This window comes from Pinus tabuliformis, chromosome 6 (assembly GCF_031772625.1).
Source record: "Pinus tabuliformis cultivar Carrire ecotype Pingquan chromosome 6, CPIR1, whole genome shotgun sequence".
Classification (NCBI taxonomy): Eukaryota; Viridiplantae; Streptophyta; class Pinopsida; order Pinales; family Pinaceae; genus Pinus; species Pinus tabuliformis.
This window is the reverse complement of record NC_142292.1, coordinates 1104857065-1104871422: the sequence shown is the minus strand read 5'-3', so window position 1 is coordinate 1104871422 and position 14358 is coordinate 1104857065. Positions and strand designations below refer to the sequence as shown.

The 14358-nt window shown below is 40.3% G+C and overlaps 2 protein-coding genes across 2 annotated transcripts; one reads left to right on the top strand and one right to left on the bottom strand.

Moving 5' to 3' along the window:
* The first annotated feature begins 242 nt into the window (after positions 1–242).
* On the top strand, positions 243–836 carry LOC149262776 (RING-H2 finger protein ATL52-like). Its single transcript, XM_089381956.1, has one exon. The coding sequence runs from the start codon at positions 243–245 to the stop codon at positions 834–836; it is 594 nt and encodes a 197-aa protein (XP_089238082.1).
* Positions 837–1405: 569 nt separating this feature from the next.
* On the bottom strand, positions 1406–2680 carry LOC149262775 (uncharacterized). The gene is made up of 2 exons (XM_089381946.1): positions 2433–2680; positions 1406–2335 (listed from the first exon to the last, which is right to left on the bottom strand). Exons 1-2 carry the CDS (start codon positions 2678–2680, stop codon positions 1564–1566), a joined length of 1020 nt encoding a protein of 339 aa, XP_089238072.1. The 3' UTR covers positions 1406–1563.
* Between the last annotated feature and the right edge of the window lie 11678 nt (positions 2681–14358).

Below are 14358 nucleotides of genomic sequence, written 5' to 3'. Positions count from 1 at the left end.
CTTTGTTTGAAGTTTGGCTTTTGGACTTTGACCTTTGAATAAGAACTAATCTTTAATAAAAATAGCGCAATACCTTCTCCATTTATCCACCTGGCAATCAACAAATCCATCCACCTGGCAATCTTCATTAGCGATATGATTTCTGATGTTTTCACCATTGCTGTGAACCCCAACTTTCTCCACTGGGTATTGAATGAAAGGCCTGTTTATATCCATATGCAACTATAAAGAAAGAGGTCCCGATGGCTTTGCAGGGAAATGGGCAGTTTCCACCATGCTGCAAGAATGGCTTGTCATGCCATACAGACTGGCCCGCCATTAATGCTACAACAAACCCAGATTTCTCCATTCTGTTGATAGCAATATTAGGCATACTAGCCACTGCATTTTTAGTCATAAGCTACTACGCCATTGTGGCCAAATGCAGCTTTTGCACCAGTTGGGTTAGCCAACAAGATCCCAATACAGAGCTTTCTCTAACAGAGCCATGGGATCTTAATGACGATGGGCTCGATGCATCAGTGATCCGATCAATCCCGATATTCAATTACACAGAGAAGGAGCGTTTTATTGAAGGGACAGAATGTGTAATCTGCTTGAATGATTTTGAGGAAGAGGAACCCCTTCGGCTCCTGCCCAAATGCAATCATGCATTCCATCTTATCTGCGTCGATTCATGGCTGGAATCCCACTCCAACTGCCCCCTCTGTCAGGCTAATATCATAGATCAGCTTTGGAGTCGATTTGGATATGTTCTGGGCGCATGTACCAAGTTTTTTCTTGCTGCTACTCAATGCACAGCGCGCAAACCCAGTGCGCAGCGCACCCTTCTATGAGCAGTGCCTTTGTAAATTAACGCTGGCCAGTGCTGCCCAATATGCAGCATTTAGCTCGGTGCGTAGCGCACACCTCCAACGCGTAGCGCACCTTCCAGTTTCCAATTTTGAAAACGAGCTTTCGCCCTTTTAACCTGCAATTCGACCAGCACATTCAATATCACAATCAATCATAAAACGAAGGAAAACAGAACATCGCTTTCATAGGTAGTAAAGCACTTTGCGCCCAATCCATCCCTACTGTTATCCTTTTGTGCATCATGTTCAGTACATCATAATGCATTATGCTGAAGCTTTCTCAATGCAGGACTGCACTCAACCAAATGCACAGAAAGACTTTCCGAAAACTCCTTGAACTTTGCAGCACCCCGAAGAAGGTCAGCCATAAGTGTTCCACGTCCTGGACCCAACTCCACAAGGTTCACGTGCTTTGCTTGGCCCATCTGGTCCCATAAGCACATGCTCCATACTCCAACCAACATAGGAATCTCATATACCATACTGGTCCAAGAAAATTGTATTATTTTAATGCAGAATGCTTTATTATTGAATTCTCGGGGCTTCCTTCTTTTGAAAATTCACAGCCATCGATAGGATCTGCTAAAGGCTCGCTTGATTCAAATGCTCAAATTTCTTACAATCCATTTAAGCCTAAAGAAAAATGTTGTCTATATCGGCTTTCCAGACAAAAATTTTACAGAATAACAATCTCGGTAGGACCACCTACTTACGAGAAACAAACAGGAGCTCCAAGCTTCTTGTTGATTATTGAAAAGGCCATGTACCTAGAACCCATACCAACAAGTGCAAGTTCATCCTTCCCTTCCCAAAAAGGAGCTGGGCCATTGCCGACTAGCTTCCAATAGCCTGCCTGAAGTGTTTCTGCCTGTTCGTCAGTTGCATTTTGTAGCAATGCCTCCAGACGAAAATTAATACCAAGTGAGCCAAGAAATTGAGACTGTGAAATTGGACCAAAAGCTGCCGCATCCATTGCCATTTCTTCCACGATTTGTTTTACATAAGCAAAATCAACATAGGCACTAAGGTTTGCAGTTCCTGGGTCATCTAAAATATGAACAAATTTGTGCTTCCTTATGGCCTGTAAGCTGTCTGAAACTATTCCATTTTGTCCATAATCAATGATGAGTGCACCACCACCATCTGATGGAATCCTCTTTGCAATATTCTTTGTCAATTCAACAACCTGAGGGCAAACTTCAACATGCTCCAACTGAGCTATTTCATCTGGAAAAAGGCCCTTAAGGCGCTTAGTTAAGTACAACTTGCTGGCAGTTGTTGGTTCTCGGGACAACACAAAACGAAAGCCATCAAAGTCTTCTACAATATCAATGAGCTTTTCAGACCACCCACGAGGAGTTCTCTGGAATTGGTGCACTGGAAGAGCGTCATAAAAATCATGGGCAATAATGATGGTTGGCACTCCTTGAGGAACTTGTTCCAAATCAGCATGCCAAGAAACTGCAGCTCCAGAGAAAGCACTGAATGCATCTCCAAAAACAAACAAAAAATTTGCAACCACATACAGAGAGGCCCTGTTTCAGTTCTGCAAGGACTAAAACTGCCTCCAGCTGCAACTTTTGCACATCATTATTCCCAGAAAATTCTGCAGTGTTGCAGTGAAGCCATTTTTGAACTCGATCACAGCGTCTATCAGCCAACGCCTTTATGAAGTCCTGAAATTTGGAGTGCCATAAATCATCGGTTTTTCCTTTTCTACCCAGGACGCTTTCTAGTCTTGATCTAAGATGACTCAAAATCTGATAATTCGATGTAGATTCTGTTTGTGCTTTTGCAGGGATAGGAGCTGCAGAAGCTGCTGCCATTTGAAGAGCTGGAGAATTTTGAAACATTTTGACAAATTACATATTCTAAAAAAACACATTTAATGATTTCTTCTTCAAAACAGGGTTTTGAAGAAGAATCAATCTCACATTATTTACGATGACATTCCTGAAAAACTTACTACGTTATTTCACACTTCTGCAAACAAAACCCTGGACTCAAGACATAACATGACTCTTCTTATCAAAATGGCATTTAATGACTGCCAGTGATGGGAAATTAACCTTGGTGAATTTGACTGCAGTGGGCTGACAAGACGGAGTCTAACAGATTTGATGGCTCAGCTCTTATAATTAGTGGCTCATTCTTCTCCTTTACCATCAATCTTTTTATTTCTATTGCCCTCAATTCTTCATGGTTCATTCATGAGGCCATGGCCATTAATTGCAGGTCCCCTAGCTTGGCATTGGGGTCCCACACATTCATGTCTGTGAGGGCCATGTTATGTAGGTAGAATTCTGCCATCTTTGCCTTATCCTCTGATGTGCTTTGGTCACACAGATCCATAAACTGCCTGTAATCTTGGAAAGGCATTGTGCCTCTTTGTGCCAGAGTCTTTATTTGGAATTGTAACCATTGGTCCTTGAGATAGAGGCCATAGGACTTTGCTGGTGTTCTATATTGCAATGCCTCCATGGATAAGCTGGCCATGCATGCCAGCTGAGTCTCTTTCTCTTGTAGTTGCCTCCTGTTGCGCTGTACAACAACCCCCCATTTCTTAAAAAAAAATTACAAAACTTTAATTAGAAATGGGTCCCTTTTTAATAAACTTAGTAAAATTAGTGATTTAATAAAATCGCTTTCCTGGCATTAATCATATCACACATAAAAACCCTTATCAAAAGGCCCAATGCAATAGAGCTATTATTCAAAGCCTTTTGATAAAATATGAAATATCCTTTTTAGAAAGCCATCATAAGTAAATATCTGATGTCATAATGTGATTGAAGATCGCATATCACTAAGTTAAGACACAATGCACCCTGAACGCTCTCTTCTAAACTTTCGATCCGATAACGTAATCACAATCAGTAATCGGAGGTATCACATGACACATAGCGGAAGCCCTTTCAAACTTTCCGATTGTGATATCATAAAGTAAAGCACATGTTTCAAGAACCGCCAAAAGGTTTTATTGGCAGGTGGAAAACATAAAAGCAGTAATAGATGAAAAGGTAATAAATCAAACAATGTGCTGATTACCCCTCTGCCTTATTATATTCTTTTATCACGATCGGAGCTATCAGTCTGAAATGTTAAGCCTGACCCATTGAATCTCCCGATTGCAATCCGCGATTTATCGTTGATCGCTGATCGGGAAAATCCAAAGACACATTTGAAAGGATCATCAAGCATATGTTCGATGCGATGGGTAATTATTACTTTTATTTACTACGATTGGCGGTTATGATGGTCATTAATTTTGCAGTTAAGGGTGAATCCTTCGAGGATTTCACCCGTGGTGATACTTAATTACATTTGGTTTATCATATGAGAATTACCTTAACTGTTTTCATTTTGTATTAGCTTTCAGCAGAAATATTCCTCTATTACATTTTCCATTGTTTGTGCAGAGCTACTCTGAGCTTATGAATCTGAAAAAAATGGGAAAGAAGGTGAAGAAAGCCAAGGCCCCTGTCGTAGTCAAAGAACCAGAGCTGAATAAGAAAGGATTGATATCATATATGACTTGCCTTGGTTTAGGAAAAGCAAGCTGGGAGAGTATCTATAATTTGTTAGAAGTAGAAGAGCCTGAAGAACTTGAAGAAGAAGCTACAATAGATTCTACAAGCAAATCAGAGAATAAGTTGAAAGAATTGGCCTGCTCATACCTACCCAGAATAACAGCGCGTGCCAAGGTTTTTCCATATAATGATGTGGTCAAATGGATTGTTGAGAGCATTGCAACCACAGACAGGAAATTTACTACAACGGAAGAAAAAGTGTTTGGTTCGTTTAGAGTAGAGGATCTCAGAAAAATGTACCATTTACCCAAGCCAGAGAAGCAGTATAATAAAGCATTGTTAGAAGCATTTTCTAAGGAAAACGACATTGAATCAGACCCTATCAGGCAATGGAGACATTTCCCGACCAAACACAAGCACAAGACATTGGGTATGTACTCTGTAGATTCATTAGTCTCTCCTTATTGTTATGTTGGTGCAACGATGTGCAGAATCTTCGGAGTCCATAATTCTGCTAAGTTCTCTATAGATATGGTTCCTTTAATGGAGGCTGCAATTCATGGCTATGTCATGGACTGGGCAAACATTCTGTCTGATAAAATGGCCACTGAGATACTTGAATATAGAAGAAAGAGGTCTGTGACTTCCCGGGTGATACCTCCCTTTTACTGCAGTACCTATATTATGGACACCATCTGTTTTAATTCCGAATACCCCATTCTCAGATGGAAACAGACTCCCTAGGATCCCAATCCCATTCACATCTATCACAAGGAGCTATGGAAAGCCCATTATAAGAACCACTTGTACAGAATCTGTCATGGTTTTATTCTTCCTACACATTATGCCATGTTCAATAAGCCTGCTCCTAGGTTATCCAAGGAGGCAATGGTCAACTTAACAACAGTTAGCAGTTGGTTTGGAAAAGAGAAATTCACCTATATAAGGCTTTTTGATAGTCTTAATGATCCTCATGTTCTTCCTTTGTACATCCCTGATAAACTAGTGGCCCGAGAATTAGCATATCAGATAACGGTGGCAGGGATGTCAAAGACCCTTAGGGATTCTAAGAAACACGTGGCCTACATTTCCCCTTCGATGTGGTACCTTTACCCTACACGATTTTAAACATGCAGAGAAAGAGGCCGAGAAAATCAAGTTGTTAAAACTTGAAACTATTCCAAAAAGGCAGTATGACCCTAGAAAGGTTGCCTACAATGTTACCTCTCAGGCTAAAATCGCCAGATTTGATCACAAAGAGGATAGCTTTGACGACTTGTTTGCTTCAGCAGAGATATTTTCCCAGGTCAAAGAAATGTCTAAGACTAAATTGGGAACACAAGGATTAGAGAAATTCAATAGGCTCAGGGCCCAGAGATTGGAAACCCTGCCCCTAGATTTATTAAAAATGACATCTATGGTACGACCTCAAGGCTACGTTGAGGAGAAAATTACTAAGAATGCTCCCGAAATTGAAAAGGTTCCTGAGAAGAAGAAGACACCAAGACATGAGCAGGAGCAGGTAACAATTAGTGAACCCCTTGATACACACATTAATGTTGACCCTAAGTTAATCAAGGAATGGGAACAATTTGATTCTATCATCAGTAATCCAAGAGAACACCCAAGGGTTCACTACACTAGAGGTGTCTATAGCACAGAAATCAGTAGTCAACATAGTTCCGATTGTAGGAACAAGCGGCCCACCCAAGCTTCATAAAGACATAGAGATCATCCCTAAAAATCCCACTGATTAGATTGTTTTGCATATAGAGTAAATACCACCATTGGATGTCTTCTACAACCCTATGCATAGGGCTGTAGTCAAAAGACAGAGGAAGAAGAGGAAAATTGATCACTCTCCTCTTTTGACTCCTTAGATGGAAATGATGAATGTGGTATGGAGGGAGGAAATAAATCCCTCGAAGATTTAACCAAACTTTCTCAATATGTCGGAGCATATACAACGGAAACAATAGATAAGGCTTCAGAGGTTAGTCATTTATTGAAGGAAAAAGACCAAGCGATCATTCAGTTAGAGGCACAATCGGTAGAACAACAACAAAAAATAGCGCAGCTTGAATAGCAATTGGCGGAACAGAGACGGCTTAATGAAAAATTGAATGAGCAATTAATTAATGAAAAGTAGAGAATTGATGAACAGGACATCCATAAGCAGCAAGAGTTGTCTCAACCATTGAGTAAACTATAGCTATTGAACGAGTAGGTGAAGAAATCAAAAGAAGAGAAAATCGCCCAATGAAAGATCAAATAGCGCGATTTAAAGGATTTCCCCAAGTGGATGAATTCAGAACTGAAGCCCTGGAGATGACCAAAGCTTTATCCCTACAACTGGACCTTTTGTGTCATAATATATCATTGGTCATTCCTTTATGTGATATCTCAGCAGCTATGATCGAAAAATCAGTGGATGCAAGGCTTGAGCTAGAGAAGGCAGATGAAAGCTTAACTAATTTTCTATCTTGGCAAGATTCAAATGAAGGAAAAGCTACCAATCTGCCAAAGATACAGGAGTCACATAATGAAATTCTATTTTCCGAATGGGAGTCTCAGTTAATGAAAGTTGAGAGAGCTACATCCAGATGCAAATCATCAACAAATAATCTGATTGAATTAATTAACAATAGTATGTATTTATCTAATCTAATAACAGAATGCTCTCCAGGAAAACTCCCAAAGGTGAAATAATTAGAACAACAGTGGAAACAGGAGCTAATGCAAAGAGAAAAACTGATCAGAGGAATTCACAACTTAACATGGGAAACATTTTGTTTTTTCCTTGGAAAACCACATAGTCAGCAAATGGCAATGAAGTGTCTCACAAATGCAATCAACCACATGATCCCCGAACTTGTTGATGCCACATTTACAACTCAGTTACACTCTCGTATGAGTCAACCACTAGAGGTCCAGCCAATGCTTGCCATTTGTCAACTGTGATCACAAGAAGATAAGTCGATACAGTGAATCCTTTCGACCGACTGCAGCACTGCTATTTCAAGATAAATCCCATATTTTTGTGTTTTTGGTTATACCATCTCATAGCGACTTTCTTTCTTAGTTTGTTATTTTTTGTAGTATTTATAGACCCTTTCATGTTTTCAGAAAGGGTCCTCAATCTTGTATTATGACTTAAATTGGAGGTTGCACTATTGTACTTCCGATATATATTTTTTATAAAAGACTAGACCATAATTATGAATTTTGACAAAGAAGGCTTTTATGAGATATGCACTTTTGTTTCCTATGAAAGTATTCCCAGATTAGAAGGTATAATTTGAATGTGATTCACATCGGAGGACATCCAAATGCATATGGTACTACCATCTACGTTTTCTCTTTATTTTCCTATGTGAATTGGCATTTATCAACTTTGCTATTATTGATATATGTGTGTGTGTGTGTGTGTGTGTGCCTACAAAAATTCTTTAACTTGTCACTTTTGAATGTTTCTGAGTTGTCATCTTTTAAACATATATATGTCAGTCATTAATTGAAATTAATTGAACAAAGTAATTATCATATGAATGCATATTTTTATTTATGAATAAGTCATCTTCATGTTTATTTGTCAATAGAAATAATCAAGAATCGCATTGTTAGAAGAATTCCTGGGATAGATTAGATTAACTTTGTATATTTTTGCACTTTAGAACAGAGAACTTATCACTCCCATTATACATTATAAACCAATCATCCATCAAATCATATATCACTGGGAAACTGGTCCCATTACATCCAATCAAAGCCACCACACCAAATGGAAAAGGAGTTGCACTAAGGTTTGGACCGGGTGGTTTTCCCTCATGTCGATGCAGCGATTTTAGAGGCATCAACACCTCCTTAACAATTCATTTTCAGTTTCAAGGTGGCTTCTTGTAATTGCTTACCTATCTCTAAGAGCACTCAACTCTTTGCCCATTTCTCTGAGTTTGTTTTCCATATGGCCAACATCCTCAACTCCTTTGGATTTGGTTATTTGCATCCACCTATGTGTTCTTATTCTTTCTTTCTCTAATTCAAAGAATAGTGGAATTGCAAATTTTTGTGGGATTATCCTTCCTCCCTCAAGTAGATTGTAATAAGAGGCAAGACTAGGTTAGGGATCAGGTTCTTGTAGCTTTGTTGCTTCCTCCTTTACCTGTGGCTGTCCTTCCATCCTTTTCTCAAGCTTTTGGGTCTCTTGTAGTTTTGATAGTGTCTCCTGTAGAACTGTCTGAGCCTCCTATAGGACTGTTTTGGGTCCTGTAGTACTTCCTTTTCCTTCCATGTGGAAGATCTAGGAGTCCCCCTTTCATATGTGATAGGTGTCTTGGAAGGGGATTATTTCCCCTTGGTAGAAGGTGAATCTTCAATTGTAATTGGCACTTTTGAAGAGGGTTGAGGTTGGCTGTTTTGATTCTTGTGCTCTTCCTAGCCCTGAAATACATGGAGGCTTGTCTTTTCCTCTTTTGCTTTGGCTTGATTGGCGTACTGAGGGAAGTGAGGGCAGCTGATGCCTCCCTTTCCAGAGTCTCAGGGGACTCTTCTCCTTCTTCTTCCTTTTCTGCCTCTTTTTCTTCTCCTTCTGTCTCTTTTTCTATCTCTTCCTACTCTGTTTTTTCAGCTCTCTCCTCCTCTATTTTAGTTTCTTCCTCCTTCCTTTCTTGTTCTACTAAGTCACCAATGGCTTCACCTTCTCCCCCTTACTGCTCTTCCTCCTCACTTCCAGTAGGACTGGCATCATAGGTTAAGGCCTTTACGTCATCCTCAGCTGTCATGTTTCGGAAAACTTCCCATGCTATAGGGAGTGTAAATGTATGGAGGGCTTCCTCCGCTAGGATTTTGATTAACCCATGGTGAGCTAGCTACTCTGAATTTCCTGCTTGAACCTTAGTGTTCGAGTCAATGAGGGACTGCACGAGGAAGTATGGGATACTGAGCTTCTAAGGTGCTGGAGTGTCCATGCCATACCTTAATTCATGGAGGATTCTCAAGTGATAACCATAGACAATGTTGTACCTCCCCTCACAGGAAATGTATTTGATTATTTGATAGCTAACCTCATCCCAAGGATATGGTATGCTAGCCCTTCTAATGCCATTTTTATCCTCTACAATGGTTTCATTGTTTTGGAAAAAAAAATTCTTGGCAGCCTAGCTAATTGGTTTCTCATCCTTACTCCAAGGTAGCCCAAGAGGAAGGATAGTGACCCTACTAATAAATTCAAGGGTTATCTCCATGGAAAGACCTCTAAAGGTGACAGTGGCATGAGTGTTTGTGTGGGGTACCAGAGAGAGAAAACTCTTGGGCAATTTCCTCATCAAACCCTTGGAATTTATCAAAGAAATTCATCCAATTTCCCCTTGTGAAGATGTCCACCACTTGTGGATGTGCATGGAGCCTAGTGGATTTAGTGGGCTCCTTTATCATAAACCCTCCTGTCATTTTGTTTATACTCTTTTGGGAAACCAAATGTGGAGATGGAGACAACAAATATTGAGAAAAATAGAGAAACAGAGGAGATTTTTTTTTTTAATTGTATTTTCTCCTCTCCTAAAGACTTTATTTCCTCCTCAAATTGAAACCACTTCTTGCATATATTGATATTCAATAGGGGCATGCATGAACCCTACCTCTTCAGACAGAAAATCGTGCTAAAACTCGTGTTTTCTCCCCTCAAAACAACTCACTGCCCCTCCTGTAGAAGCCTATTCTCCCTCCTGTAGAATTCCTTTAGGTGCTCCTGTAGAAAACGTCGAGAGAAGAATGTGGGAGAGTCGATCGAGAATGATGGTTACGAGGCTGTGGGGTACAAGGAGACTGTTGTAGTTGAGTTACAAAGAGAGAATGAAGGAAAAGGTGGTGAGAATGCTTGGGGAAGATTACTTATTACCATTTATGGATATTTCCGATGATGAGTGGTGAGTTAGCAAGGTATACGTTGGCCATGTTCGGACCGTTGGTCCCCACCTAATTGGTCATCATGGCTTTTCCTCATAATCATATCCCATCATTGCATCGGAGTTCACACTTCCTCCACTACCTGTCCTTGGCATCTTGTGCTGGAGTTGACTGTGCACACGTGTGGGTGACATCTTGGATGAGTGGAGTCAACTAGCTGAAGGTGGCCAAGTCAACTGGACACCTTTCCTTCTTTCAACCTCAACCATCTCATTTCTTTTTCATGACTTCTAATTACACAAATTCAAATAGAGGAGCAATTTAGTTACTTACCTGTGATCCGAATGTATTTGCTGTGAGGTGATGTGGCTCTCTCTCTGCTGCATGCCTTTATTTCTTTTGATGCATGTTGTCTGCTTGTTGATGTGTGGTTGTGTCTTATGCAGGTTCTTCTTTGGCTGGGTCTAAGCTTCAGGTGCTTTCTCAACCTGCATGTGTGCATTCTCCTGCTGCTGGTGCTGGGTTTTGATGGGATCAGCTACTACAGGAATTCCTACAGGAGCTCCTGTAGCTTCTTCTCCCCTTGAAACTTCTGCTTCTTCTTGTGCTTGGAGCTTGAGGATGATGCCATAGATATAGATAAAGATGGAGAGGTAGTAGGTAGGCTTTAGGTGAGGTGGATGGTGCTGCTTCCTCCCTTATTTTTTTGTTTTTTTTTTGTTTTACTAAAAAACTGTTTTTTTCTGTGTTTTTCTTGGACAAGAAGAAAAATGATGCCTAAGGTGTCATGCAGGCTTGGAAATGATGGAAAGGAGGTTTGAAGACTGTAGGAGGGTTTATAGGTTCTTCATGAAGCTTCCCTGTCCCTCAAACTGCTTTTTGTATCCATTGTTTGGCTCTCTATAATTCCTACAGTAGCCTCTTGCAGAAAACAGAGAGCCTCCTGTAGAAAACACAGTTTTTGAAAAAGAAGCACGGTGGGGTGAAAGAAATGCCAAAAATGATGGAGAAAAGTGTGGAGAAGATGAGATGGGTGCTGGTATGAATGTCAGGGTCCCCTTGGCACCTTCTTTGGCTCCCTGTAGTCCTCCTGCAAACCTACAATGCAACAAAAAAATCATTTTCTTTCTCCTTTTTCTCTTTTTTTTTTTGAAAACAACTAGGGTGCCTTAGAGAGGTTTTCACCTTAATTGCCTACCCTGGGCACCTCCAAGGGAGGTTTTCACCCAGGGATCTTATTTTTCTCTCTTTTTTTTTCTTTTTTTTTTATCATCACTGAACCACCTCAGAAGAGGTTTTCAACCCAATCATGGGATTCAAGCGCCTCATGGAGGTTTTCACTTGAGTCCTTATTATTTTTTGATTTCTTTTCTTCTGTGAGTGGATGAAGTGGAAGATGAGACATGCTCCACTACTATCACTATTTTATTCAAATCTTCAGTAAATTCTCGCTTGGAGAGGGGTTTCTTGTAAACTTTCAACCAATGTCCATTGACAAGCATGGGGATGGCTTCATCATCAATGGTTTTGATCAGAACTGAACCATTGTCATTGCATTTCTCCACAGTGTAGGGTCCCAGCCATCTTGTCCTCAACTTGCCTTTGAAATTTTGTATCTTGAATCATAGAGTAGTGCCCAATCTCCCTCTTGGAATTTATTCTCCTTGATCATTTTGTCATGCCATATCTCTCTGTGAAATTGAACTACCTTTGTATGGAGAAGGGCTTGCAATCTGTATTCATCCAATCCATTGAGCTGAAGTAATCTCTCCTTCTATGCATGGTTGAGGTCTAGATCTAGTTGAGCTGCCATCCTTAGTGTATTGAACCCAAATTCTATTGACAACAAAGCCTTCTATCCATAGACCAGTTCATAGGGTGTGAACCCTATGGTCGTCTTCCATGTTGTGTTGTAGGCCCAAGTGGTCTCAACTAATCTGTCTGCCCAGTATTTTCTACTGTTTCTCACTACCTTGGTTAGGATCCCTTCCAATGCTCTGTTAGTGACCTCCACCTGCCCATTGGCTTGTGGATGGTAAAGGGTGGAAGTCCTATGCTTGATTTTATGATGTGTGAGCAAGTCTTCAATCAAATTGGAAGTGAACTGACTGCCTTGATCTATGACCAACTCTCTTGGATACCCGAACTTGTAGAATATGTTTTCTCTCAAAAACTCAGCTACTTTTTCCTCTGTTGCTGCTTTGATTGCTTTTGTCTCTACCCACTTTGTCAGGTAATCGGTGCACATAATGATGTATGTTTTTGCTTTGAAGGTGGGCTAATAGGACCCACAAAGTCCATGCCCCACTTCTCAAATGGCTCAAAGGTCACTTGAGGTTGCATGGGCATCTCATCCTTTGGAGTAGGTTTCCCCATCCTCTAACACTGATCACACTGGCTAGTATATCTCCTCACATCCTGATGAAGAGTGGGCTAGTAGTAGCCTGCTTGCAATATCTTGAAGGCAGTTCTTTTTGCTGCAAAATGACCTCCACAAGGCCCATCATGACAGGTTAAGAGGATGTCAAAGACTTCCTCCTCCCTGACACATCTTCTCAAGATCTGAACTAGCCCAAGTTTGAAAAGATTTCCCCCAATCCAGGTGAAATGGGTGCTTTTCCTTACTATCTTGCTCTTCTCTTTTGAGGACAGGTGTGGTGGGAGCTGTGCTGAAACCAAGTAGTTTGTTATATCATAAAACCATGGAGAGAGTACTGAGATAGCAAATAGATGTTCATCTAGAATTTGGTCATCCACCATTCCTTCTTCACCTGTAGGTAAATTTACTTTAGACAAAAAGTCAGCAACAACATTTTCTTTACAAGGCTTATCAATAATGGTCAAATCAAACTGCTGCAGTAAAAGTAACCATCTAATAATTGTTAAGTTATGGTATGTTCTATGCTTATAATAGTTTACTTCTTTTTCTAATTATATTCCATAGATTAGCAATCACATGTTCATAAAATAAAGTGAAGATAGAACATTAAATGATCGACAAAAAATAAGCCAAGACAAGAGACACAAGATGTGGCGGCTAGCTAAGGACAAACCCCACAATGTGTGGGGAAACCCTTTGATCAATTCTTCTTTTATCTTCAATAATTCAGCAAAGAGAAATAGTACAATAAATCTGATTCATATCAGTAGTAGCAAACCCTAGATCAGCAGCATTAGCATTAGCGGTTTTATCATCAAACTAGGGCAGACGATATCTCACAAACTAACCGTCGGATCGGCTTGATTCCACCACCAAAAGTTGTGGCTTCCAGAGGAGGTTCAGATGAACCGATAGTGTAGTTCAAATGAGGAGATCTTCTATTCCACGCAGGTCAAACTTTACTTCTGCAATTGCAGCTTTAGTTTCAGCAGCTTCTGGCTTCAAACTAGGGCAGTCGATATCTTGCAGACCGTCCGTCGGATTGACTTGATTCCACCACCAAAAGTTGTGTCTTTCAGAGGAGGTTCAGATGAACCTACAGTGCAATTCAGATGAGGAGATATTCTAGTCCACACAGGTCAAACTTTACTTCTGCAGTTGCAGCTTCAGTTTCAGCAGCTTCCAGCTTCAAACTAGGGCAGTTGATATTTTGCAAACCATCCGTTGGATTGACTTGATTCCACAACCAAAAGTTGTGTCTTTCAGAGGAGTTTTAGATGAACCTACAACATAGTTCAGATGAGAATATCTTCTAGTCCACACAAGTCAATCTTTACTTCTGCAGTTGCAGCTTCAGTTTTAGCAGCTTCCGACTTCACATGTGTGAGGGAGAGACCCTTTTCTGCGCAGTAGAGAAGAGACTATTTTCTACGCAGTAGAGAGAGAGAGGTGATAAGATGAGTGAGTCCAGATGAGGAAAATTCCTCCTGTATTTATACATAATGTTGGTGTTTGAATAGATGCAACTGTTGGGTTTCTGAGCCTACATGAGTTGTAGGTCGGCTTGATAATAATTCCATAATCAAAATAAATTCATAACTCCATGAATACTTATCAAAATCAGCTGATATTTATATCAATCCTACACCTCTCAGTGAGAGGAATCTAATAAAAATATTATCAGCCATGA